Source organism: Rutidosis leptorrhynchoides, chromosome 4 (assembly GCF_046630445.1).
Source record: "Rutidosis leptorrhynchoides isolate AG116_Rl617_1_P2 chromosome 4, CSIRO_AGI_Rlap_v1, whole genome shotgun sequence".
Classification (NCBI taxonomy): Eukaryota; Viridiplantae; Streptophyta; class Magnoliopsida; order Asterales; family Asteraceae; genus Rutidosis; species Rutidosis leptorrhynchoides.
The window spans coordinates 645,047,135-645,075,037 of NC_092336.1; the positions used below are offsets into that span (position 1 = coordinate 645,047,135).

The following is a 27,903-nucleotide window of genomic DNA, read 5'->3' on the forward strand; positions in this document are numbered from 1 at the left end:
GAGTTGGGTCTCAATTTAAATACTTGGGGACTAATAACTATCTAAATAAGATCAAATGAAAATTAGACTTAATTTAGCTAGTTGAAACTTTATTTATTCGAAGGAAAAATATAAAGTTTTATATTAAACATTTTAATAGAGCTTAAATTTAAAACAATCCATGGATCTAGAGGTGACACATTTAAGTAAACACTCCTATTTATATATTGTAAATACTTATTATTATTATTATTATTTATTTACGTATTATTATACAGTTAAAAAAAATATACAATCAATATGCATCAGTTTAACAGTACTGTTTTGTCACATCGAATTTAACATACGTGAACCGTGTAGATATATACATGAAACGCGTAGCTTCTAAAATATATGCGTAACGCGTATAAATACACTCGAAACGCGTAAGTATAACACTAGTACTGTATGAATACTGTTTAAAATTTAAGTGTTAATTAAATCTTTTATTATTATTGTAATTAATTTATAATTAGTTTAATTATTATAATTTTCTATAATTCATTTTTAATTTAATTAAAACTTATTATTTAGTTAATTTAAATAAATTTATATTGCTCAAAACAAAATTCTAATCATTTAGTTTTATTACAAGTTATTGTTTTATTAATTACCATTTAGTAATAAAATTGTTGTATCAGCATTAGTATAGTTTCATTTAAGTTCATTTCTTTAATAATTATAAATCAAATAATCTTGTAATTTTAATTAATAAGTAGTTCAATTAAATTAAAGATAAGTTATATTTTATTATGTTATGCTAAATATAAATTCCTAATCCAAAACTCCCTTTAAATAAGATTAACTTCAAAGATTATTAAAAACCATTAAACACTGTCTCCCTGTGGAACGAACTGGATTTACCAATAAACTAAACTACGCGGATAGGACTAGTTGCCTTTATATGTGTGAAATCAACCTGAATTCATTAAAACACCACATATACAATAAAACAATTCGTGTAACAAAATAACTCAAATCCGTTCATAAAATAAAGGTTACGTTTCAACGCATCATCAGGTCATAGTGTAACACATTCCTAATATTCGAGACAGACACGAAAAGTCAACACAAAAGGTCAAAGTCAAAGGTCAAACCTAGTAGTCAAACCCTGAGGTCAACTCAAAGTCAACATAAAAAGTCCACAAATAAAGTCAACATAAAATTTTATAGTAAACGAGTTAACTACATGGTCAAAGGCGCGCATGGTCAATATAATGTACTATATATTACTTTGCGCTATATAAAAGTCAAATAAAGGTATTATGGTCAGACAGTCAACATAAGTCAAACCCGTTATCTCGTTTGAGTAAAATCAAAGGTTGGTCAAAATTCATAGTCACACTTAGTACACTTTGCATTTTATAAACAAAATATTATTTATATATAATACATATATACAAGTAATCATGTACACATATGGTCAATGGTTTGACCAAGAGGTCAACCAAGGTCAAAGTCATGGTTAATATGATCAATGGGTCAGGTCTGACCCAAATGATTTCTCCTAAACAAAGTCGCCAAAATATTTGTATCTCACAAACATATCCAAAGATCATACTCTTACTCTTAACCGAAAATTCACAGCAGTTGCAAACGCACCCGATAAATGTTCAGAAATCAAACACCACTTTCAGTCATTCGTTCTCAAAATTGTGGTTTTCTCTCAAAAATACACAATATCTGAAACCCTAATCATCTTCATCTTCATCAGATCAATATAGTGCTTCTGTTATTCATTTAATCAATCACTTATAGTGATTGTAATTTTGATATTTGCTGTTTGAGAGATTTTAGTCTATTCGAGTTTATTTTCATCAAAGTTAAGATTGTAATTTTGAAGATTGAAGTATTTTGTAATCGAATCTGATATATTTTAGCATGGTATTAGAGCGTACGGTTCGTTGATTTGTGTTTGGTTTCATCATTCGATTGAAGAAATTTAGTGTTTGTTCGTTGGGTTGTTGGAACAAGGTTTCTTCAAGTTCTTCTTTCTTTCTGGGTTCGATTGTGGATCTGTGTTCTTCGCTTTCTCTCCTTATCAAAATTGTTTGAAGAAACCCTAAAATTTGGGTTAGGGTTTGTGAAATTTGGGCATCTTATCTGAAATTGTCTTCCGCTGCTTCTTTTCATTCGTTTCTTCTATTTTGTGGTGATCTACAAAGGGGAGTCTCGAATTTATTTGTGTTTTCTTTATTGTGTGTTTTTGTTTTCCCTTTATTTGACTGAATCACCATGCCCGACTCTTGTTCTGAGTTCTTGAAACTCATGAATACCTGATCAAGCACGGTTTAAGATTCTTGACCTAGGATCTTATTTGCTTGTTCTGTTTATCTGGTTTTATTATATCTCGATATCTGTTATTGCTTATCTGTTATATCTGTTCTTTATTTGTTTCTCTCTTAATTGTTGATATGGTTGAACAAGGTGCTATTACTTTGATTAATAAACTTGATTTTAGTGATCCTTTGTATCTTCATGCAAGTGATACAACTACTGGTACACCTTTTATTTCTAATAAACTCAAAGGAACAGAAAATAATAATATATGGAGTAGATCTATGTTATTAGCTTTGTGTACTGAAAATAAACTTGGTTTTATCAATGGAACTTTTCAAAGGCATGCTACTGATGCTACTCTTCAAAATCAATAGGATATGTGTAATAGTGTTGTTCTTTCATGGATACTTGGATCAATTTGTGATGAGCTTTATTCTGGTCAAATTTTTTCTACTAATGCTACTCATGTATGGAATGAATTAAAAGAAACTTACAACAAGATAGATGGTTTAATCATTTATAATCTGCATCATAAGATAAATTCTATCAAACAAAATGAAAACAGTTTATCTGATTATTATCACAGTTTGAATAGTTTATGGAAACAATATGATTGTGTGATAACTGGTCCTGCTTGTACTTGTGGTAATGTTTGTAATTGTCCTGCTGGTGAGTTTGTTAAGGAACAAAATAAGGTTCAAAAGCTAATGCAATTTTTAATGGGCTTAAATGATTGCTATATGTCTATTAGAAGTAATATTTTGTTTAGGGATCTCTTGCCTGATGTGAAAAGTGCTTATGCTATTTTGTCTAGGGAAGAATCAGATAGAGATATAAATCTAAAAGAAATTGTGATTACTAAACCTCAAACATCTGCTTTTATTGCTCAAACTTCTAATAAAGATATTAATTCTAATGATAGCAATTCAAGATTTAATAATGGAAGAGGACCAAATCAAAATCTAAAATGTAAAAAATGCAATAAGCTTGGTCATACCATTGATAGATGTTTTGAAATTGTTGGATATCCTCCTGGATATAAGAGAAATTTTAATAATAATAATAACAGTTGTAAACCAAATCAAGGATATCAATCTCAAAACAATTTTAAAAGTGTTTCTAACAATACTACAGCTTCTAAAGAAGCTAGTACAAGTTCTTCTCCTCTTTCTTTCTCAAATGAGCAGAAGATGAAGCTTTTAAGTCTTATAAATGAAACACCTGAATCTAATACTCAGTCTAATATGGCAGGTACTTTCTTTAATTGCAGTGTAAAGTTTAATGCAAATTTTAATAAATACTTTAATGCTCTTAATTCTCAATCTAAAAATGTTTTTAAGGGTTGGGTTATTGATTCTGGTGCAAATCAACACATGACACTTTCTGAAAAAGGCTTATTCAATTTGGTAAATATTTCAGACTTAAATCTAACTGTTAGACATCCAAATGGTACTCAAGCATTAATTAAAAGTATTAGAAACTTAAAAATTAATGATCATATCACAGTTTTTGATGTTCTTGTTGAAATGTCCCGTTCTTATTGATTAAAAACGTTCCATATTAATTGATTTCGTTGCGAGGTTTTGACCTCTATATGAGACGTTTTTCAAAGACTGCATTCATTTTAAAACAAACCATAACCTTTATTTCATCAATAAAGGTTTAAAAAGCTTTACGTAGATTATCAAATAATGATAATCTAAAATATCCTGTTTACACACGACCATTACATAATGGTTTACAATACAAATATGTTACAACAAAATAAGTTTCTTGAATGCAGTTTTTACACAATATCATACAAGCATGGACTCCAAATCTCGTCCTTATTTAAGTATGCGACAGCGGAAGCTCTTAATAATCACCTGAGAATAAACATGCTTAAAACGTCAACAAAAATGTTGGTGAGTTATAGGTTTAACCTATATATATCAAATCATAATAATAGACCACAAGATTTCATATTTCAATACACATCCCATACATAGAGATAAAAATCATTCATATGGTGAACACCTGGTAACCGACATTAACAAGATGCATATATAAGAATATCCCCATCATTCTGGGACACCCTTCGGATATGATATAAATTTCGAAGTACTAAAGCATCCGGTACTTTGGATGGGGTTTGTTAGGCCCAATAGATCTATCTTTAGGATTCACGTCAATTAGGGTGTCTGTTCCCTAATTCTTAGATTACCAGACTTAATAAAAAGGGGCATATTCGATTTCGATAATTCAACCATAGAATGTAGTTTCACGTACTTGTGTCTATTTTGTAAATCATTTATAAAACCTGCATGTATTCTCATCCCAAAAATATTAGATTTTAAAAGTGGGACTATAACTCACTTTCACAGATTTTTACTTCGTCGGGAAGTAAGACTTGGCCACTGGTTGATTCACGAACCTATAACAATATATACATATATATCAAAGTATGTTCAAAATATATTTACAACACTTTTAATATATTTTGATGTTTTAAGTTTATTAAGTCAGCTGTCCTCGTTAGTAACCTACAACTAGTTGTCCACAGTTAGATGTACAGAAATAAATCGATAATATTATCTTGAATCAATCCACGACCCAGTGTATACGTATCTCAGTATTGATCACAACTCAAACTATATATATTTTGGAATCAACCTCAACCCTGTATAGCTAACTCCAACATTCACATATAGAGTGTCTATGGTTGTTCCGAAATATATATAGATGTGTCGACATGATAGGTCGAAACATTGTATACGTGTCTATGGTATCTCAAGATTACATAATATACAATACAATTTGATTAAGTTATGGTTGGAATAGATTTGTTACCAATTTTCACGTAGCTAAAATGAGAAAAATTATCCAATCTTGTTTTACCCATAACTTCTTCATTTTAAATCCGTTTTGAGTGAATCAAATTGCTATGGTTTCATATTGAACTCTATTTTATGAATCTAAACGAAAAAAGTATAGGTTTATAGTCGGAAAAATAAGTTACAAGTCATTTTTGTAAAGGTAGTCATTTCAGTCGAAAGAACGACGTCTAGATGACCATTTTAGAAAACATACTTCCACTTTGAGTTTAACCATAATTTTTGGATATAGTTTCATGTTCATAATAAAAATCATTTTCTCAGAATAACAACTTTTAAATCAAAGTTTATCATAGTTTTTAATTAACTAACCCAAAACAGCCCGCGGTGTTACTACGACGGCGTAAATCCGGTTTTACGGTGTTTTTCGTGTTTCCAGGTTTTAAATCATTAAGTTAGCATATCATATAGATATATAACATGTGTTTAGTTGATTTTAAAAGTCAAGTTAGAAGGATTAACTTTTGTTTGCGAACAAGTTTAGAATTAACTAAACTATGTTCTAGTGATTACAAGTTTAAACCTTCGAATAAGAGAGCTTTATATGTATGAATCGAATGATGTTATGAACATCATTACTACCTTAAGTTCCTTGGATAACCCTACTGGAAAAGAGAAAAATTGATCTAGCTTCAACGGATCCTTGGATGGCTCGAAGTTCTTGAAGCAGAATCATGACACGAAAACAAGTTCAAGTAAGATCATCACTTGAAATAAGATTGTTATAGTTATAGAAATTGAACCAAAGTTTGAATATGATTATTACCTTGTATTAGGATGATAACCTACTGTAAGAAACAAAGATTTCTTGAGGTTGGATGGTCACCTTACAAGATTGGAAGTGAGCTAGCAAACTTGAAAGTATTCTTGATTTTATGTAACTAGAACTTGTAGAATATATGAAGAACACTTAGAACTTGAAGATAGAACTTGAGAGAGATCAATTAGATGAAGAAAATTGAAGAATGAAAGTGTTTGTAGGTGTTTTTGGTCGTTGGTGTATGGATTAGATATAAAGGATATGTAATTTTGTTTTCATGTAAATAAGTCATGAATGATTACTCATATTTTTGTAATTTTATGAGATATTTCATGCTAGTTGCCAAATGATGGTTCCCACATGTGTTAGGTGACTCACATGGGCTGCTAAGAGCTGATCATTGGAGTGTATATACCAATAGTACATACATCTAAAAGCTGTGTATTGTACGAGTACGAATATGGGTGCATACGAGTAGAATTGTTGATGAAACTGAACGAGGATGTAATTGTAAGCATTTTTGTTAAGTAGAAGTATTTTGATAAGTGTATTGAAGTCTTTCAAAAGTGTATAAATACATATTAAAACACTACATGTATATACATTTTAACTGAGTCGTTAAGTCATCGTTAGTCGTTACATGTAAGTGTTGTTTTGAAACCTTTAGGTTAACGATCTTGTTAAATGTTGTTAACCCAATGTTTATAATATCAAATGAGAATTTAAATTATTATATTATCATGATATTATCATGTATGAATATCTCTTAATATGATATATATATACATTAAATGTATTTACAACGATAATCGTTACATATATGTCTCGTTTAAAAATCATTAAGTTAGTAGTCTTGTTTTTACATATGTAGTTCATTGTTAATATACTTAATGATATGTTTACTTATCATAGTATCATGTTAACTATATATATATCCATATATATGTCATCATATAGTTTTTACAAGTTTTAACGTTCGTGAATCACCGGTCAACTTGGGTGGTCAATTGTCTATATGAAACATATTTCAATTAATCAAGTCTTAACAAGTTTGATTGCTTAACATGTTGGAAACATTTAATCATGTAAATATCAATCTCAATTAATATATATAAACATGAAAAAGTTCGGGTCACTACAGTACCTACCCGTTAAATAAATTTCGTCCCGAAATTTTAAGCTGTTGAAGGTGTTGACGAATCTTCTGGAAATAGATGCGGTTATTTCTTCTTCATCTGATCTTCACGCTCCCAGGTGAACTCGGGTCCTCTACAAGCATTCCATCGAACCTTAACAATTGGTATCTTGTTTTGCTTAAGTCTTTTAACCTCACGATCCATTATTTCGACGGGTTCTTCGATGAATTGAAGTTTTTCGTTGATTTGGATTTCATCTAACAGAATAGTGAGATCTTCTTTAGCAAAACATTTCTTCAAATTCGAGACGTGGAAAGTGTTATGTACAGCCGCGAGTTGTTGAGGTAACTCAAGTCGGTAAGCTACTGGTCCGACACGATCAATAATCTTGAATGGTCCAATATACCTTGGATTTAATTTCCCTCGTTTACCAAATCGAACAACGCCTTTCCAAGGTGCAACTTTAAGCATGACCATCTCTCCAATTTCAAATTCTATATCTTTTCTTTTAATGTCAGCGTAGCTCTTTTGTCGACTTTGGGCGGTTTTCAACCGTTGTTGAATTTGGATGATCTTCTCGGTAGTTTCTTGTATAATCTCTGGACCCGTAATCTGTCTATCCCCCACTTCACTCCAACAAATCGGAGACCTACACTTTCTACCATAAAGTGCTTCAAACGGCGCCATCTCAATGCTTGAATGGTAGCTGTTGTTGTAGGAAAATTCTGCTAACGGTAGATGTCGATCCCAACTGTTTCCGAAATCAATAACACATGCTCGTAGCATGTCTTCAAGCTTTTGTATCGTCCTTTCGCTCTGCCCATCAGTTTGTGGATGATAGGCAGTACTCATGTCTAGACGAGTTCCTAATGCTTGCTGTAATGTCTGCCAGAATCTTGAAATAAATCTGCCATCCCTATCAGAGATAATAGAGATTGGTATTCCATGTCTGGAGACGACTTCCTTCAAATACAGTCGTGCTAACTTCTCCATCTTGTCATCTTCTCTTATTGGCAGGAAGTGTGCTGATTTGGTGAGACGATCAACTATTACCCAAATAGTATCAAAACCACTTGTAGTCCTTGGCAATTTAGTGATGAAATCCATGGTATTGTTTTCCCATTTCCATTCCGGGATTTCGGGTTGTTGAAGTAGACCTGATGGTTTCTGATGCTCAGCTTTGACCTTAGAACACGTCAAACATTCTCCTACGTATTTAGCAACATCGGCTTTCATACCCGACCACCAAAAATGTTTCTTGAGATCCTTGTACATCTTCCCCGTTCCAGGATGTATTGAGTATCTGGTTTTATGAGCTTCTCTAAGTACCATTTCTCTCATATCTCCAAATTTTGGTACCCAAATCCTTTCAGCCCTATACCGGGTTCCGTCTTCCAGAATATTAAGATGCTTCTCCGATCCTTTGGGTATTTCATCCTTTAAATTTCCCTCTTTTAAAACTCCTTGTTGCGCCTCCTTTATTTGAGTAGTAAGGTTATTATGAATCATTATATTCATAGATTTTACTCGAATGGGTTCTCTGTCCTTCCTGCTCAAGGCATCGGCTACCACATTTGCCTTCCCCGGGTGGTAATGAATCTCAAAGTCGTAATCATTCAACAATTCAATCCACCTACGCTGCCTCATATTCAGTTGTTTCTGATTAAATATGTGTTGAAGACTTTTGTGGTCGGTATATATAATACTTTTGACCCCATATAAGTAGTGCCTCCAAGTCTTTAATGCAAAAACAACCGCGCCTAATTCCAAATCATGCGTCGTATAATTTTGCTCGTGAATCTTCAATTGTCTAGAGGCATAAACAATCACCTTCGTTCGTTGCATTAATACACAATCGAGACCTTGCTTTGATGCGTCACAATAAATCACAAAATCATCATTCCCTTCAGGCAATGACAATATAGGTGCCGTAGTTAGCTTTTTCTTCAATAACTGAAACACTTTCTCTTGTTCATCCTTCCATTCAAATTTCTTCCCTTTATGCGTTAATGCAGTCAAGGGTTTTGCTATTCTGGAAAAGTCTTGGATGAACCTTCTGTAGTAACCAGCTAGTCCTAAAAACTGGCGTATGTGTTTCGGAGTTTTCGGGGTTTCCCACTTTTCAACAGTTTCTATCTTTGCCGGATCCACCTTAATACCTTCTTTGTTCACTATGTGACCGAGGAATTGAACTTCTTCCAACCAAAATGCACACTTTGAAAACTTAGCGTACAATTCTTCCTTCCTCAATACTTCTAACACCTTTCTCAAATGTTCACCGTGTTCTTGGTCATTCTTTGAGTAAATAAGTATGTCATCAATGAAAACAATGACAAACTTGTCAAGGTATGGTCCACACACTCGGTTCATAAGGTCCATGAACACAGCTGGTGCATTAGTTAAACCAAACGGCATGACCATAAACTCGTAATGACCGTAACGTGTTCTGAAAGCAGTCTTTGGAATATCATCTTCTTTCACCCGCATTTGATGATACCCGGAACGTAAGTCAATCTTTGAATAAACAGACGAGCCTTGTAGTTGATCAAATAAGTCGTCGATTCTCGGTAGCGGGTAGCGGTTCTTGATGGTAAGTTTGTTCAACTCTCGGTAGTCGATACACAACCTGAATGTACCATCTTTCTTCTTGACAAACAAAACAGGAGCTCCCCACGGTGATGTGCTTGGTCGAATGAAACCACGCTCTAAAAGTTCTTGTAATTGGCTTTGCAGTTCTTTCATCTCGCTGGGTGCGAGTCTGTAAGGAGCACGAGCTATTGGTGCAGCTCCTGGTACAAGATCTATTTGAAATTCAACAGATCGATGTGGGGGTAATCCCGGTAATTCTTTCGGAAATACATCGAGAAATTCTTTTGCAATGGGAACATCATTGATGCTCTTTTCTTCAGTTTGTACTTTCTCGACGTGTGCTAGAACAGCATAGCAACCTTTTCTTATTAGTTTTTGTGCCTTCAAATTACTAATAAGATGTAGCTTCGTGTTGCCCTTTTCTCCGTACACCATTAAGGGTTTTCCTTTTTCTCGTATAATGCGAATTGCATTTTTGTAACAAACGATCTCTGCTTTCACTTCTTTCAACCAGTCCATACCGATTATCACATCAAAACTCCCTAACTCTACTGGTATCAAATCAATCTTAAATGTTTCGCTAACCAGTTTAATTTCTCGATTCCGACATATATTATCTGCTGAAATTAATTTACCATTTGCTAATTCGAGTAAAAATTTACTATCCAAAGGCGTCAATGGACAACTTAATTTAGCACAAAAATATCTACTCATATAGCTTCTATCCACACCCGAATCAAATAAAATGTAAGCAGATTTATTGTCAATAAGAAACGTACCCGTAACAAGCTCCGGGTCTTCCTGTGCCTCTGCCGCATTAATATTGAAAACTCTTCCGCGACCTTGTCCATTCGTGTTCTCCTGGTTCGGGCAATTTCTAATAATGTGGCCCGGTTTTCCACATTTATAGCAAACTACATTGGCATAACTTGCTCCGACACTACTTGCTCCGCCATTACTCGTTCCGACACCATTCGTTCCTTTCGTTCTATTAACCCCTGGTCCGTAGACCTCACACTTCGCCGCGCTATGACCATTTCTTTTACACTTGTTGCAAAATTTGGTGCAGAACCCCGAGTGATACTTTTCACACCTTTGGCATAGCTGCTTCTGATTGTTGTTGTTGTTGCGGTTATTATTGTTGTTGGGATGGTTGTTGTAGTTGCTGTTGTTGTTGTTGTTGTTGTTGTTGTTGTTGTTGTTGGGCCGTTTGTTGTAGTTGCGATTGATGTTGCGATTGTTGGGATAATTGTTGCGATTATTGTTGTAATTGCTGTTGTTGTTGTATTGGTGATTCTTATCACCATTTTCCTCCCACTTTCTTTTGACTTGCTTCACATTGGCCTCTTCAGCAGTCTGTTCTTTAATTCTTTCTTCAATCTGGTTCACTAGTTTGTGAGCCATTCTACATGCCTGTTGTATAGAGGCGGGCTCGTGTGAACTTATATCTTCTTGGATTCTTTCCGGTAATCCTTTCACAAACGCGTCGATCTTCTCTTCCTCATCTTCGAATGCTCCCTGACACAATAGGCACAATTCTGTGAATCGTCTTTCGTACGGGGTAATATCAAATCCTTGGGTTCGTAACCCTCTACGTTCTGTCTTGAGCTTATTGACCTCGGTTCTGGGACGGTACTTCTCGTTCATTAAGTGCTTGAATGCTGACCACGGTAGTGCGTACGCATCGTCTTGTCCCACTTGCTCTAGATAGGTATTCCACCATGTTAACGCAGAACCTGTGAAGGTATGCGTAGCGTACTTCACTTTGTCCTCTTCAGTACACTTACTTATGGCAAACACCGATTCGACCTTCTCGGTCCACCGTTTCAATCCGATCGGTCCTTCGGTTCCATCAAATTCCAAAGGTTTGCAGGGAGTGAATTCTTTGTAGGTGCATCCTACACGATTTCCTGTACTGCCAGATCCAAGGTTATTGTTGGTATGTAGCGCAGCCTGTACTGCGGCTATGTTTGAAGCTAGAAAAGTACGGAATTCCTCTTCATTCATATTCACGGTGTGTCGAGTAGTCGGTGCCATTTCCTTCAAAATAGTCAAACGGAACAAGTTAATCATACAGAATATTAAGAGTAGTTAATAGTATTTCGTAGCATAATATGAACTCATTTATAAAAGCTTTTTCTTCATATTAGCGTTTTATAAGTTTAAATTCGGGTAGTACCTACCCGTTAAGTTCATACTTAGTAGCTAATATACAATTCAACTACTACAATTCTATATGAAAAACTGATTATAATAATATTTCGCGTTCAAACTTTTATACAATATTTTACAAACTTACAATACCGCTTATTTTACATAAAGCATGAAATATAGTACACAATAACTTTGATACAAGATAGTTGTGAAGATAATTCTAGCTAGTACACAAGTCGTTCAGCAAAGGCAATAAAGACACGTAATTCATACGTCCAGAAACAAGTCATGCATTCTGGTTTTACTAGGACTACTTCCCATCCTTGGTCTTTTGGAACATAACCGTTATGGCCGTTGATAAGACAGCGTGTTGTAACATCGTCAAAGGGATGAGGGTTACGTAATGTCCAACAGTCCCGTAATAATCTAAAAACCTCATTTCTTACCCCAATTACCGACTCCGTCAATTGTGGAAACGTTTTGTTTAATAGTTGTAGCTCGATGTTCTTGTTCTCACTTTGGTGAGAAGCGAACATTACTAATCCGTAAGCATAACATGCTTCTTTATGTTGCATGTTAGCCGCTTTTTCTAAATCACGAAGTCCAATATTCGGATATATTGAGTCAAAATAATTTCTTAACCCGTTGCGTAAAATAGCATTTGGGTTCCCCGCAATATATGCGTCAAAGTAAACACATCGTAACTTATGGGTTTCCCAATGTGATATCCCCCATCTTTCAAACGAAAGTCTCTTATAAACCAAGACATTCTTGGAACGTTCTTCGAATGTCTTACAAACTGATCTCGCCTTAAATAGTTGTGCCGAGGAATTCTGGCCGACTCTAGACAAGATTTCATCAATCATGTCTCCGGGTAGGTCTCTTAAAATATTGGGTTGTCTATCCATTTTGTGTTTTTATACTGTAAAATAGACAAGAGTTAGATTCATAAAAAAAAAAATACTTATTAATACAAGCAATTTTTACATATATCATAAAGCATAAGCACACTATATTACATATATTACACTACATGAATACAACTATCTTATTCCGACTCAGTTGTTTCTTTTTCTTCAGTTTTGGTTCGTTTTTCCAAGTTTCTAGGGATATATGATGTTCCCCTAATACGAGCCGTTATTTTCCACATTGGTTTAGAAAAACCTGGTGGTTTAGAGGTTCCAGGGTCATTGTTACAACTTAAGGACTTCGGGGGTTGACGATACATATAAAGTTCATCGGGATTGGAATTAGATTTCTCTATTTTTATGCCCTTTCCCTTATTATTTTCTTTTGTCTTTTTAAATTCAGTTGGGGTAATTTCTATAACATCATCGGAATTCTCGTCGGAATCCGATTCATCGGAGAATTGGTAATCCTCCCAATATTTTACTTCCTTGGCGGAAACACCATTGACCATAATTAACCTTGGTCGGTTGGTTGAGGATTTTCTTTTACTTAACCGTTTTATTATTTCCCCCACCGGTTCTATTTCTTCATCCGGTTCCGATTCTTCTTCCGGTTCCGATTCTTCTTCCGGTTCCGACTCTTCTTCCGGTTCCTCTTCGGGAACTTGTGAATCAGTCCACGAATTATTCCAATTTACATTTAACTCTTCATTATTATTAGGTGAGTCAATGGGACTTGTTCTAGAGGTAGACATCTATCACATAATATCAAACGCGTTAAGAGATTAATATATCACATAATATTCACATGTTAAAAATATATAGTTTCCAACAAAATTTGTTAAGCAATCATTTTTCAAGTAAACACGGTCGAAGTCCAGACTCACTAATGCATCCTAACAAACTCGATAAGACACACTAATGCAAAATTCTGGTTCTCTAAGACCAACGCTCGGATACCAACTGAAATGTCCCGTTCTTATTGATTAAAAACGTTCCATATTAATTGATTTCGTTGCGAGGTTTTGACCTCTATATGAGACGTTTTTCAAAGACTGCATTCATTTTAAAACAAACCATAACCTTTATTTCATCAATAAAGGTTTAAAAAGCTTTACGTAGATTATCAAATAATGATAATCTAAAATATCCTGTTTACACACGACCATTACATAATGGTTTACAATACAAATATGTTTCAACAAAATAAGTTTCTTGAATGCAGTTTTTACACAATATCATACAAGCATGGACTCCAAATCTTGTCCTTATTTAAGTATGCGACAGCGGAAGCTCTTAATAATCACCTGAGAATAAACATGCTTAAAACGTCAACAAAAATGTTGGTGAGTTATAGGTTTAACCTATATATATCAAATCATAATAATAGACCACAAGATTTCATATTTCAATACACATCCCATACATAGAGATAAAAATCATTCATATGGTGAACACCTGGTAACCGACATTAACAAGATGCATATATAAGAATATCCCCATCATTCCGGGACACCCTTCGGATATGATATAAATTTCGAAGTACTAAAGCATCCGGTACTTTGGATGGGGTTTGTTAGGCCCAATAGATCTATCTTTAGGATTCGCGTCAATTAGGGTGTCTGTTCCCTAATTCTTAGATTACCAGACTTAATAAAAAGGGGCATATTCGATTTCGATAATTCAACCATAGAATGTAGTTTCACGTACTTGTGTCTATTTTGTAAATCATTTATAAAACCTGCATGTATTCTCATCCCAAAAATATTAGATTTTAAAAGTGGGACTATAACTCACTTTCACAGATTTTTACTTCGTCGGGAAGTAAGACATGGCCACTGGTTGATTCACGAACCTATAACAATATATACATATATATCAAAGTATGTTCAAAATATATTTACAACACTTTTAATATATTTTGATGTTTTAAGTTTATTAAGTCAGCTGTCCTCGTTAGTAACCTACAACTAGTTGTCCACAGTTAGATGTACAGAAATAAATCGATAAATATTATCTTGAATCAATCCACGACCCAGTGTATACGTATCTCAGTATTGATCACAACTCAAACTATATATATTTTGGAATCAACCTCAACCCTGTAGAGCTAACTCCAACATTCACATATAGAGTGTCTATGGTTGTTCCGAAATATATATAGATGTGTCGACATGATAGGTCGAAACATTGTATACGTGTCTATGGTATCTCAAGATTACATAATATACAATACAAGTTGATTAAGTTATGGTTGGAATAGATTTGTTACCAATTTTCACGTAGCTAAAATGAGAAAAATTATCCAATCTTGCTTTACCCATAACTTCTTCATTTTAAATCCTTTTTGAGTGAATCAAATTGCTATGGTTTCATATTGAACTCTATTTTATGAATATAAATAGAAAAAGTATAGGTTTATAGTCAGAAAAATAAGTTACAAGTCGTTTTTGTAAAGGTAGTCATTTCAGTCGAAAGAACGACGTCTAGATGACCATTTTAGAAAACATACTTCCACTTTGAGTTTAACCATAATTTTTGGATATAGTTTCATGTTCATAATAAAAATCATTTTATCAGAATAACAACTTTTAAATCAAAGTTTATCATAGTTTTTAATTAACTAACCCAAAACAGCCCGCAGTGTTACTACGACGGCGTAAATCCAGTTTTACGGTGTTTTTCGTGTTTCCAGGTTTTAAATCATTAAGTTAGCATATCATATAGATATAGAACATGTGTTTAGTTGATTTTAAAAGTCAAGTTAGAAGGATTAACTTTTGTTTGCTAACAAGTTTAGAATTAACTAAACTATGTTCTAGTGATTACAAGTTTAAACCTTCGAATAAGATAGCTTTATATATATGAATCGAATGATGTTATGAACATCATTACTACCTTAAGTTCCTTGGATAAACCTACTGGAAAAGTGAAAAATGGATCTAGCTTCAACGGATCCTTAGATGGCTCGAAGTTCTTGAAGCAGAATCATGACACGAAAACAAGTTCAAGTAAGATCATCACTTGAAATAAGATTGTTATAGTTATAGAAATTGAACCAAAGTTTGAATATGATTATTACCTTGTATTAGGATGATAACCTACTGTAAGAAACAAAGATTTCTTGAGGTTGGATGGTCACCTTACAAGATTGGAAGTGAGCTAGCAAACTTGAAAGTATTCTTGATTTTATGTAACTAGAACTTGTAGAATATATGAAGAACACTTAGAACTTGAAGATAGAACTTGAGAGAGATCAATTAGATGAAGAAAATTGAAGAATGAAAGTGTTTGTAGGTGTTTTTGGTCGTTGGTGTATGGATTAGATATAAAGGATATGTAATTTTGTTTTCATGTAAATAAGTCATGAATGATTACTCATATTTTTGTAATTTTATGAGATATTTCATGCTAGTTGCCAAATGATGGTTCCCACATGTGTTAGGTGACTTACATGGGCTGCTAAGAGCTGATCATTGGAGTGTATATACCAATAGTACATACATCTAAAAGCTGTGTATTGTACGAGTACGAATACGGGTGCATACGAGTAGAATTGTTGATGAAACTGAACGAGGATGTAATTGTAAGCATTTTTGTTAAGTAGAAGTATTTTGATAAGTGTATTGAAGTCTTTCAAAAGTGTATAAATACATATTAAAACACTACATGTATATACATTTTAACTGAGTCGTTAAGTCATCGTTAGTCGTTACATGTAAGTGTTGTTTTGAAACCTTTAGGTTAACGATCTTGTTAAATGTTGTTAACCCAATGTTTATAATATCAAATGAGATTTTAAATTATTATATTATCATGATATTATCATGTATGAATATCTCTTAATATGATATATATATACATTAAATGTCTTTACAACGATAATCGTTACATATATGTCTCGTTTAAAAATCATTAAGTTAGTAGTCTTGTTTTTACATATGTAGTTCATTGTTAATATACTTAATGATATGTTTACTTATCATAGTATCATGTTAACTATATATATATCCATATATATGTCATCATATAGTTTTTACAAGTTTTAACGTTCGTGAATCACCGGTCAACTTGGGTGGTCAATTGTCTATATGAAACATATTTCAATTAATCAAGCCTTAACAAGTTTGATTGCTTAACATGTTGGAAACATTTAATCATGTAAATATCAATCTCAATTAATATATATAAACATGAAAAAGTTCGGGTCACTACAGTACCTACCCGTTAAATAAATTTCGTCCCGAAATTTTAAGCTGTTGAAGGTGTTGACGAATCTTCTGGAAATAGATGCGGGTATTTCTTCTTCATCTGATCTTCACGCTCCCAGGTGAACTTGGGTCCTCTACGAGCATTCCATCGAACCTTAACAATTGGTATCTTGTTTTGCTTAAGTCTTTTAACCTCACGATCCATTATTTCGACGGGTTCTTAGATGAATTGAAGTTTTTCGTTGATTTGGATTTCATCTAACAGAATAGTGAGATCTTCTTTAGCAAAACATTTCTTCAAATTCGAGACGTGGAAAGTGTTATGTACAGCCGCGAGTTGTTGAGGTAACTCAAGTCGGTAAGCTACTGGTCCGACACGATCAATAATCTTGAATGGTCCAATATACCTTGGATTTAATTTCCCTCGTTTACCAAATCGAACAACGCCTTTCCAAGGTGCAACTTTAAGCATGACCATCTCTCCAATTTCAAATTCTATATCTTTTCTTTTAATGTCAGCGTAGCTCTTTTGTCGACTTTGGGCGGTTTTCAACCGTTGTTGAATTTGGATGATCTTCTCGGTAGTTTCTTGTATAATCTCCGGACCCGTAATCTGTCTATCCCCCACTTCACTCCAACAAATCGGAGACCTGCACTTTCTACCATAAAGTGCTTCAAACGGCACCATCTCAATGCTTGAATGGTAGCTGTTGTTGTAGGAAAATTCTGCTAACGGTAGATGTCGATCCCAACTGTTTCCGAAATCAATAACACATGCTCGTAGCATGTCTTCAAGCGTTTGTATCATCCTTTCGCTCTGCCCATCAGTTTGTGGATGATAGGCAGTACTCATGTCTAGACGAGTTCCTAATGCTTGCTGTAATGTCTGCCAGAATCTTGAAATAAATCTGCCATCCCTATCAGAGATAATAGAGATTGGTATTCCATGTCTGGAGACGACTTCCTTCAAATACAGTCGTGCTAACTTCTCCATCTTGTCATCTTCTCTTATTGGCAGGAAGTGTGCTGATTTGGTGAGATGATCAACTATTACCCAAATAGTATCAAAACCACTTGCAGTCCTTGGCAATTTAGTGATGAAATCCATGGTAATGTTTTCCCATTTCCATTCCGGGATTTCGGGTTGTTGAAGTAGACCTGATGGTTTCTGATGCTCAGCTTTGACCTTAGAACACGTCAAACATTCTCCTACGTATTTAGCAACATCGGCTTTCATACCCGGCCACCAAAAATGTTTCTTGAGATCCTTGTACATCTTCCCCGTTCCAGGATGTATTGAGTATCTGGTTTTATGAGCTTCTCTAAGTACCATTTCTCTCATATCTCCAAATTTTGGTACCCAAATCCTTTCAGCCCTATACCGGGTTCCGTCTTCCCGAATATTAAGATGCTTCTCCGATCCTTTAGGTATTTCATCCTTTAAATTTCCCTCTTTTAAAACTCCTTGTTGCGCCTCCTTTATTTGAGTAGTAAGGTTATTATGAATCATTATATTCATAGATTTTACTCGAATGGGTTCTCTGTCCTTCCTGCTCAAGGCATCGGCTACCACATTTGCCTTCCCCGGGTGGTAATGAATCTCAAAGTCGTAATCATTCAACAATTCAATCCACCTACGCTGCCTCATATTCAGTTGTTTCTGATTAAATATGTGTTGAAGACTTTTGTGGTCGGTATATATAATACTTTTGACCCCATATAAGTAGTGCCTCCAAGTCTTTAATGCAAAAACAACCGCGCCTAATTCCAAATCATGCGTCGTATAATTTTGCTCGTGAATCTTCAATTGTCTAGAGGCATAAGCAATCACCTTCGTTCGTTGCATTAATATACAACCGAGACCTTGCTTTGATGCGTCACAATAAATCACAAAATCATCATTCCCTTCAGGCAATGACAATATAGGTGCCGTAGTTAGCTTTTTCTTCAATAACTGAAACGCTTTCTCTTGTTCATCCTTCCATTCAAATTTCTTCCCTTTATGCGTTAATGCAGTCAAGGGTTTTGCTATTCTGGAAAAGTCTTGGATGAACCTTCTGTAGTAACCAGCTAGTCCTAAAAACTAGCGTATGTGTTTCGGAGTTTTCGGGGTTTCCCACTTTTCAACAGTTTCTATCTTTGCCGGATCCACCTTAATACCTTCTTTGTTCACTATGTGACCGAGGAATTGAACTTCTTCCAACCAAAATGCACACTTTGAAAACTTAGCGTACAATTCTTCCTTCCTCAATACTTCTAACACTTTTCTCAAATGTTCACCGTGTTCTTGGTCATTCTTTGAGTAAATAAGTATGTCATCAATGAAAACAATGATAAACTTGTCAAGGTATGGTCCACACACTCGGTTCATAAGGTCCATGAACACAGCTGGTGCATTAGTTAAACCAAACGGCATGACCATAAACTCGTAATGACCGTAACGTGTTCTGAAAGCAGTCTTTGGAATATCATCTTCTTTCACCCGCATTTGATGATACCCGGAACGTAAGTCAATCTTTGAATAAACAGACGAGCCTTGTAGTTGATCAAATAAGTTGTCGATTCTCGGTAGCGGGTAGCGGTTCTTGATGGTAAGTTTGTTCAACTCTCGGTAGTCGATACACAACCTGAAAGTACCATCTTTCTTCTTGACAAACAAAACAGGAGCTCCCCACGGTGATGTGCTTGGTCGAATGAAACCACGCTCTAAAAGTTCTTGTAATTGGCTTTGCAGTTCTTTCATCTCGCTGGGTGCGAGTCTGTAAGGAGCACGAGCTATTGGTGCAGCTCCTGGTACAAGATCTATTTGAAATTCAACAGATCGATGTGGGGGTAATCCCGGTAATTCTTTCGGAAATACATCGAGAAATTCTTTTGCAATGGGAACATCATTGATGCTCTTTTCTTCAGTTTGTACTTTCTCGACGTGTGCTAGAACAGCATAGCAACATTTTCTTATTAGTTTTTGTGCCTTCAAATTACTAATAAGATGTAGCTTCGTGTTGCCCTTTTCTCCGTACACCATTAAGGGTTTTCCTTTTTCTCGTATAATGCGAATTGCATTTTTGTAACAAACGATCTCTGCTTTCACTTCTTTCAACCAGTCCATACCGATTATCACATCAAAACTCCCTAACTCTACTGGTATCAAATCAATCTTAAATGTTTCGCTAACCAGTTTAATTTCTCGATTCCGACATATATTATCTGCTGAAATTAATTTACCATTTGCTAATTCGAGTAAAAATTTACTATCCAAAGGCGTCAATGGACAACTTAATTTAGCACAAAAATCTCTACTCATATAGCTTCTATCCGCACCCGAATCAAATAAAACGTAAGCAGATTTATTGTCAATAAGAAACGTACCCGTAACAAGCTCCGGGTCTTCCTGTGCCTCTGCCGCATTAATATTGAAAACTCTTCCGCGACCTTGTCCATTCGTGTTCTCCTGGTTCGGGCAATTTCTACTAATGTGGCCCGGTTTTCCACATTTATAGCAAACTACATTGGCATAACTTGCTCCGACACTACTTGCTCCGCCATTACTCGTTCCGACACCATTCGTTCCTTTCGTTCTATTAACCCCTGGTCCGTAGACCTCACACTTCGCCGCGCTATGACCATTTCTTTTACACTTGTTGCAAAATTTGGTGCAGAACCCCGAGTGATACTTTTCACACCTTTGGCATAGCTGCTTCTGATTGTTGTTGTTGTTGCGGTTATTATTGTTGTTGGGATGGTTGTTGTAGTTGCTGTTGTTGTTGTTGTTGTTGTTGTTGTTGGGCCGTTTGTTGTAGTTGCGATTGATGTTGCGATTGTTGGGATAATTGTTGCGATTATTGTTGTAATTGCTGTTGTTGTTGTATTGGTGATTCTTATCACCATTTTCCTCCCACTTTCTTTTGACTTGCTTCACATTGGCCTCTTCAGCAGTCTGTTCTTTAATTCTTTCTTCAATCTGGTTCACTAGTTTGTGAGCCATTCTACATGCCTGTTGTATAGAGGCGGGCTCGTGTGAACTTATATCTTCTTGGATTCTTTCCGGTAATCCTTTCACAAACGCGTCGATCTTCTCTTCCTCATCTTCGAATGCTCCCTGACACAATAGGTACAATTCTGTGAATTGTCTTTCGTACGTGGTAATATCAAATCCTTGGGTTCGTAACCCTCTAAGTTCTGTCTTGAGCTTATTGACCTCAGTTCTGGGACGGTACTTCTCGTTCATCAAGTGCTTGAATGCTGACCACGGTAGTGCGTACGCATCGTCTTGTCCTATTTGCTCTAGATAGGTATTCCACCATGTTAACGCAGAACCTGTGAAGGTATGCGTAGCGTACTTCACTTTGTCCTCTTCAGTACACTTACTTATGGCAAACACCGATTCGACCTTCTCGGTCCACCGTTTCAATCCGATCGGTCCTTCGGTTCCATCAAATTCCAAAGGTTTGCAGGCAGTGAATTCTTTGTAGGTGCATCCTACACGATTTCCTGTACTGCCAGATCCAAGGTTATTATTGGTATGTAGCGCAGCCTGTACTGCGGCTATGTTTGAAGCTAGAAAAGTACGGAATTCCTCTTCATTCATATTCACGGTGTGTCGAGTAGTCGGTGCCATTTCCTTCAAAATAGTCAAATGGAACAAGTTAATCATACAGAATATTAAGAGTAGTTAATAGTATTTCGTAGCATAATATGAACTCATTTATAAAAGCTTTTTCTTCATATTAGCGTTTTATAAGTTTAAATTCGGGTAGTACCTACCCGTTAAGTTCATACTTAGTAGCTAATATACAATTCAACTACTACAATTCTATATGAAAAACTGATTATAATAATATTTCGCGTTCAAACTTTTATACAATATTTTACAAACTTACAATACCGCTTATTTTACATAAAGCATGAAATATAGTACACAATAACTTTGATACAAGATAGTTGTGAAGATAATTCTAGCTAGTACACAAGTCGTTCAGCAAAGGCAATAAAGACACGTAATTCATACGTCCAGAAACAAGTCATGCATTCTGGTTTTACTAGGACTACTTCCCATCCTTGGTCTTATGGAACATAACCGTTATGGCCGTTGATAAGACAGCGTGTTGTAACGTCGTCAAAGGGACGAGGGTTACGTAATGTCCAACAGTCCCGTAATAATCTAAAAACCTCATTTCTTACCCCAATTACCGACTCCGTCACTTGTGGAAACGTTTTGTTTAATAGTTGTAGCCCGATGTTCTTGTTCTCACTTTGGTGAGAAGCGAACATTACTAATCCGTAAGCATAACATGCTTCTTTATGTTGCATGTTAGCCGCTTTTTCTAAATCACGAAGTCCAATATTCGGATATATTGAGTCAAAATAATTTCTTAACCCGTTGCGTAAAATAGCATTTGGGTTCCCCGCAATATATGCGTCAAAGTAAACACATCGTAACTTATGGGTTTCCCAATGTGATATCCCCCATCTTTCAAACGAAAGTCTCTTATAAACCAAGACATTCTTGGAACGTTCTTCGAATGTCTTACAAACTGATCTCGCCTTAAATAGTTGTGCCGAGGAATTCTAGCCGACTCTAGACAAGATTTCATCAATCATGTCTCCGGGTAGGTCTCTTAAAATATTGGGTTGTCTATCCATTTTGTGTTTTTATACTGTAAAATAGACAAGAGTTAGATTCATTAAAAAAAATACTTATTAATACAAGCAATTTTTACATATATCATAAAGCATAAGCACACTATATTACATATATTACACCACATGAATACAACTATCTTATTCCGACTCACTTGTTTCTTCTTCTTCAGTTTTGGTTCGTTTTGCCAAGTTTCTAGGGATATATGATGTTCCCCTAATACGAGCCGTTATTTTCCACATTGGTTTAGAAAAACCTGGTGGTTTAGAGGTTCCAGGGTCATTGTTACAACTTAAGGACTTCGGGGGTTGACGATACATATAAAGTTCATCGGGATTGGAATTAGATTTCTCTATTTTTATGCCCTTTCCCTTATTATTTTCTTTTGTCTTTTTAAATTCAGTTGGGGTAATTTCTATAACATCATCGGAATTCTCGTCGGAATCCGATTCATCGGAGAATTGGTAATCCTCCCAATATTTTACTTCCTTGGCGAAAACACCATTGACCATAATTAACCTTGGTTGGTTGGTTGAGGATTTTCTTTTACTTAACCGTTTTATTATTTCCCCCACCGGTTCTATTTCTTCATCCGGTTCCGATTCTTCTTCCGGTTCCGATTCTTCTTCCTGTTCCGACTCTTCTTCCGGTTCCTCTTCGGGAACTTGTGAATCAGTCCACGAATTATTCCAATTTACATTTAACTCTTCATTATTATTAGGTGAGTCAATTGGACTTGTTCTAGAGGTAGAAATCTATCACATAATATCAAACGCGTTAAGAGATTAATATATCACATAATATTCACATGTTAAAAATATATAGTTTCCAACAAAATTTGTTAAGCAATCATTTTTCAAGTAAACACGGTCGAAGTCCAGACTCACTAATGCATCCTAACAAACTCGATAAGACACACTAATGCAAAATTCTGGTTCTTTAAGACCAACGCTCGGATACCAACTGAAATGTCCCGTTCTTATTGATTAAAAACGTTCCATATTAATTGATTTCGTTGCGAGGTTTTGACCTCTATATGAGACGTTTTTCAAAGACTGCATTCATTTTAAAACAAACCATAACCTTTATTTCATCAATAAAGGTTTAAAAAGCTTTACGTAGATTATCAAATAATGATAATCTAAAATATCCTGTTTACACACGACCATTACATAATGGTTTACAATACAAATATGTTACAACAAAATAAGTTTCTTGAATGCAGTTTTTACACAATATCATACAAGCATGGACTCCAAATCTCGTCCTTATTTAAGTATGCGACAGCGGAAGCTCTTAATAATCACCTGAGAATAAACATGCTTAAAACGTCAACAAAAATGTTGGTGAGTTATAGGTTTAACCTATATATATCAAATCATAATAATAGACCACAAGATTTCATATTTCAATACACATCCCATACATAGAGATAAAAATCATTCATATGGTGAACACCTGGTAACCGACATTAACAAGATGCATATATAAGAATATCCCCATCATTCCGGGACACCCTTCGGATATCATATAAATTTCGAAGTACTAAAGCATCCGGTACTTTGGATGGGGTTTGTTAGGCCCAATAGATCTATCTTTAGGATTCGCGTCAATTAGGGTGTCTGTTCCCTAATTCTTAGATTACCAGACTTAATAAAAAGGGGCATATTCGATTTCGATAATTCAACCATAGAATGTAGTTTCACGTACTTGTGTCTATTTTGTAAATCATTTATAAAACCTGCATGTATTCTCATCCCAAAAATATTAGATTTTAAAAGTGGGACTATAACTCACTTTCACAGATTTTTACTTCGTCGGGAAGTAAGACTTGGCCACTGGTTGATTCACGAACCTATAACAATATATACATATATATCAAAGTATGTTCAAAATATATTTACAACACTTTTAATATATTTTGATGTTTTAAGTTTATTAAGTCAGCTGTCCTCGTTAGTAACCTACAACTAGTTGTCCACAGTTAGATGTACAGAAATAAATCGATAATATTATCTTGAATCAATCCACGACCCAGTGTATACGTATCTCAGTATTGATCACAACTCAAACTATATATATTTTGGAATCAACCTCAACCCTGTATAGCTAACTCCAACATTCACATATAGAGTGTCTATGGTTGTTCCGAAATATATATAGATGTGTCGACATGATAGGTCGAAACATTGTATACGTGTCTATGGTATCTCAAGATTACATAATATAAAATACAATTTGATTAAGTTATGGTTGGAATAGATTTGTTACCAATTTTCACGTAGCTAAAATGAGAAAAATTATCCTATCTTGTTTTACCCATAACTTCTTCATTTTAAATCCGTTTTGAGTGAATCAAATTGCTATGGTTTCATATTGAACTCTATTTTATGAATCTAAACAGAAAAAGTATAGGTTTATAGTCGGAAAAATAAGTTACAAGTCATTTTTGTAAAGGTAGTCATTTCAGTCGAAAGAACGACGTCTAGATGACCATTTTAGAAAACATACTTCCACTTTGAGTTTAACCATAATTTTTGGATATAGTTTCATGTTCATAATAAAAATCATTTTCTCAGAATAACAACTTTTAAATCAAAGTTTATCATAGTTTTTAATTAACTAACCCAAAACAGCCCGCGGTGTTACTACGACGGCGTAAATCCGGTTTTACGGTGTTTTTCGTGTTTCCAGGTTTTAAATCATTAAGTTAGCATATCATATAGATATAGAACATGTGTTTAGTTGATTTTAAAAGTCAAGTTAGAAGGATTAACTTTTGTTTGCGAACAAGTTTAGAATTAACTAAACTATGTTCTAGTGATTACAAGTTTAAACCTTCGAATAAGAGAGCTTTATATGTATGAATCGAATGATGTTATGAACATCATTACTACCTTAAGTTCCTTGGATAACCCTACTGGAAAAGAGAAAAATTGATCTAGCTTCAACGGATCCTTGGATGGCTCGAAGTTCTTGAAGCAGAATCATGACACGAAAACAAGTTCAAGTAAGATCATCACTTGAAATAAGATTGTTATAGTTATAGAAATTGAACCAAAGTTTGAATATGATTATTACCTTGTATTAGGATGATAACCTACTGTAAGAAACAAAGATTTCTTGAGGTTGGATGGTCACGTTACAAGATTGGAAGTGAGCTAGCAAACTTGAAAGTATTCTTGATTTTATGTAACTAGAACTTGTAGAATATATGAAGAACACTTAGAACTTGAAGATAGAACTTGAGAGAGATCAATTAGATGAAGAAAATTGAAGAATGAAAGTGTTTGTAAGTGTTTTTGGTCGTTGGTGTATGGATTAGATATAAAGGATATGTAATTTTGTTTTCATGTAAATAAGTCATGAATGATTACTCATATTTTTTAATTTTATGAGATATTTCATGCTAGTTGCCAAATGATGGTTCCTACATGTGTTAGGTGACTCACATGGGCTGCTAAGAGCTGATAATTGGAGTGTATATACCAATAGTACATACATCTAAAAGCTGTGTATTGTACGAGTACGAATACGGGTGCATACGAGTAGAATTGTTGATGAAACTGAACGAGGATGTAATTGTAAGCATTTTTGTTAAGTAGAAGTATTTTGATAAGTGTATTGAAATCTTTCAAAAGTGTATAAATACATATTAAAACACTACATGTATATACATTTTAACTGAGTCGTTAAGTCATCGTTAGTCGTTACATGTAAGTGTTGTTTTGAAACCTTTAGGTTAACGATCTTGTTAAATGTTGTTAACCCAATGTTTATAATATCAAATGAGATTTTAAATTATTATATTATCATGATATTATCATGTATCAATATCTCTTAATATGATATATATATACATTAAATGTCTTTACAACGATAATCGTTACATATATGTCTCGTTTAAAAATCATTAAGTTAGTAGTCTTGTTTTTACATATGTAGTTCATTGTTAATATACTTAATGATATGTTTACTTATCATATTATCATGTTAACTATATATATATCCATATATATGTCATCATATAGTTTTTACAAGTTTTAACGTTCGTGAATCACCGGTCAACTTGGGTGGTCAATTGTCTATATGAAACATATTTCAATTAATCAAGTCTTAACAAGTTTGATTGCTTAACATGTTGGAAACATTTAATCATGTAAATATCAATCTCAATTAATATATATAAACATGAAAAAGTTCGGGTCACTACACTTGTTGTGCCTGAATACTATGTTAGCTTAATGTCTGTATACAAATTGTCAAAAGATAATAAATTAAGTGTTAGGTTTGATGATAAAAGATGTTATATTCAGGATTTGAAGGACTTGAAAATAAAAGGGACTGGTAAACAGGATGGTGGATTATATGTTTTTGATGATACTCATGATTCTTCTTTTACTGCTAATATTTGTGTGAGTAATTGTTATGCATCTTGTAAACTTTGGCATGCTAGATTAGGTCATCCTTCAGATCAAGTTCTTAATGTTCTTAAAACTAAACTTTCTTTAAAAGGTGATTTAAATACTGAACCTTGTGAAATCTGTCATAAGGCTAAACAAACAAGATTATCTTTTCCATTAAGTGAACAAAAAACCACAAATCTTGGTGATTTAATTCATTTAGATTTGTGGGGACCTTTTAAAATTTAAAGTAAAGAAGGTTTCAAGTATTTCTTAACTATTGTTGATGATTACTCAAGAGCTATTTGGATTTATATGCTTAAAAGTAAAAGGATGTGTATGACAATGTGTTTAGTTTTGTTCAACTAATTGAAAATCAGTTTTCAAAGAAAGTTAAGATCATAAGATCTGACAATGGCACTGAATTTTTAAATAATAAATGGCTGATTTTATTAAAACAAAAGGTATTATTCATCAGACCACTTGTGCATACACACCTCAACAAAATGGTGTTGTTGAAAGGAAACATAGGCACTTGTTAAATGTTGCAAGAGACTTAATGATTCAGGGGGATTACCTTTAAATATGTGGTCTGATTGTGTGCTAACTGCTTGCTAATTGATTAATAGGACTCCCACTGCTGTGCTGAATGGAAAATCTCTTTATGAACTTATTTTCAAAACAGAACCTAACCTCTCTTATATTAAGTGCTTTGGTTGCTTGTGTTTTTCTACTGTTCTTAATCCTTCTGACAAATTTAGTAGTAGATCTGTTAAAAGTGTTTTGATTGGTTTTTCAAGTGTCAAGAAGGGTTATAAACTTTACAGTTTGGAGGATAAAAGTGTTTTCTTTTCTAGAGATGTGAAATTTTATGAAACTATTTTTCCTTCAAAAATGAAAAATTCTGTTGATGAACAAAATGATATTGAT

The 27,903-nt window shown here is 34.3% G+C and overlaps 1 protein-coding gene across 1 annotated transcript; it reads left to right on the top strand.

Moving 5' to 3' along the window:
* Positions 1–2,675: 2,675 nt before the first annotated feature.
* LOC139843192 (uncharacterized) lies at positions 2,676–27,222 on the top strand. The gene is made up of 2 exons (XM_071833256.1): positions 2,676–3,704; positions 26,887–27,222. Exons 1-2 carry the CDS (start codon positions 2,676–2,678, stop codon positions 27,220–27,222), a joined length of 1,365 nt encoding a protein of 454 aa, XP_071689357.1.
* Positions 27,223–27,903: the final 681 nt, after the last annotated feature.

Excerpts from the sequence above, each read along its gene's own strand:
- LOC139843192 (XM_071833256.1), top strand. The coding sequence starts at position 2,676 with ATGTGTAATAGTGTTGTTCTTTCATGGATACTTGGATCAATTTGTGAT. Across the intron at positions 3,705-26,886 it reads AAAAAGGCTTATTCAATTTG|GATTTGAAGGACTTGAAAAT; the intron begins GTAAATATTTCA and ends TGTTATATTCAG.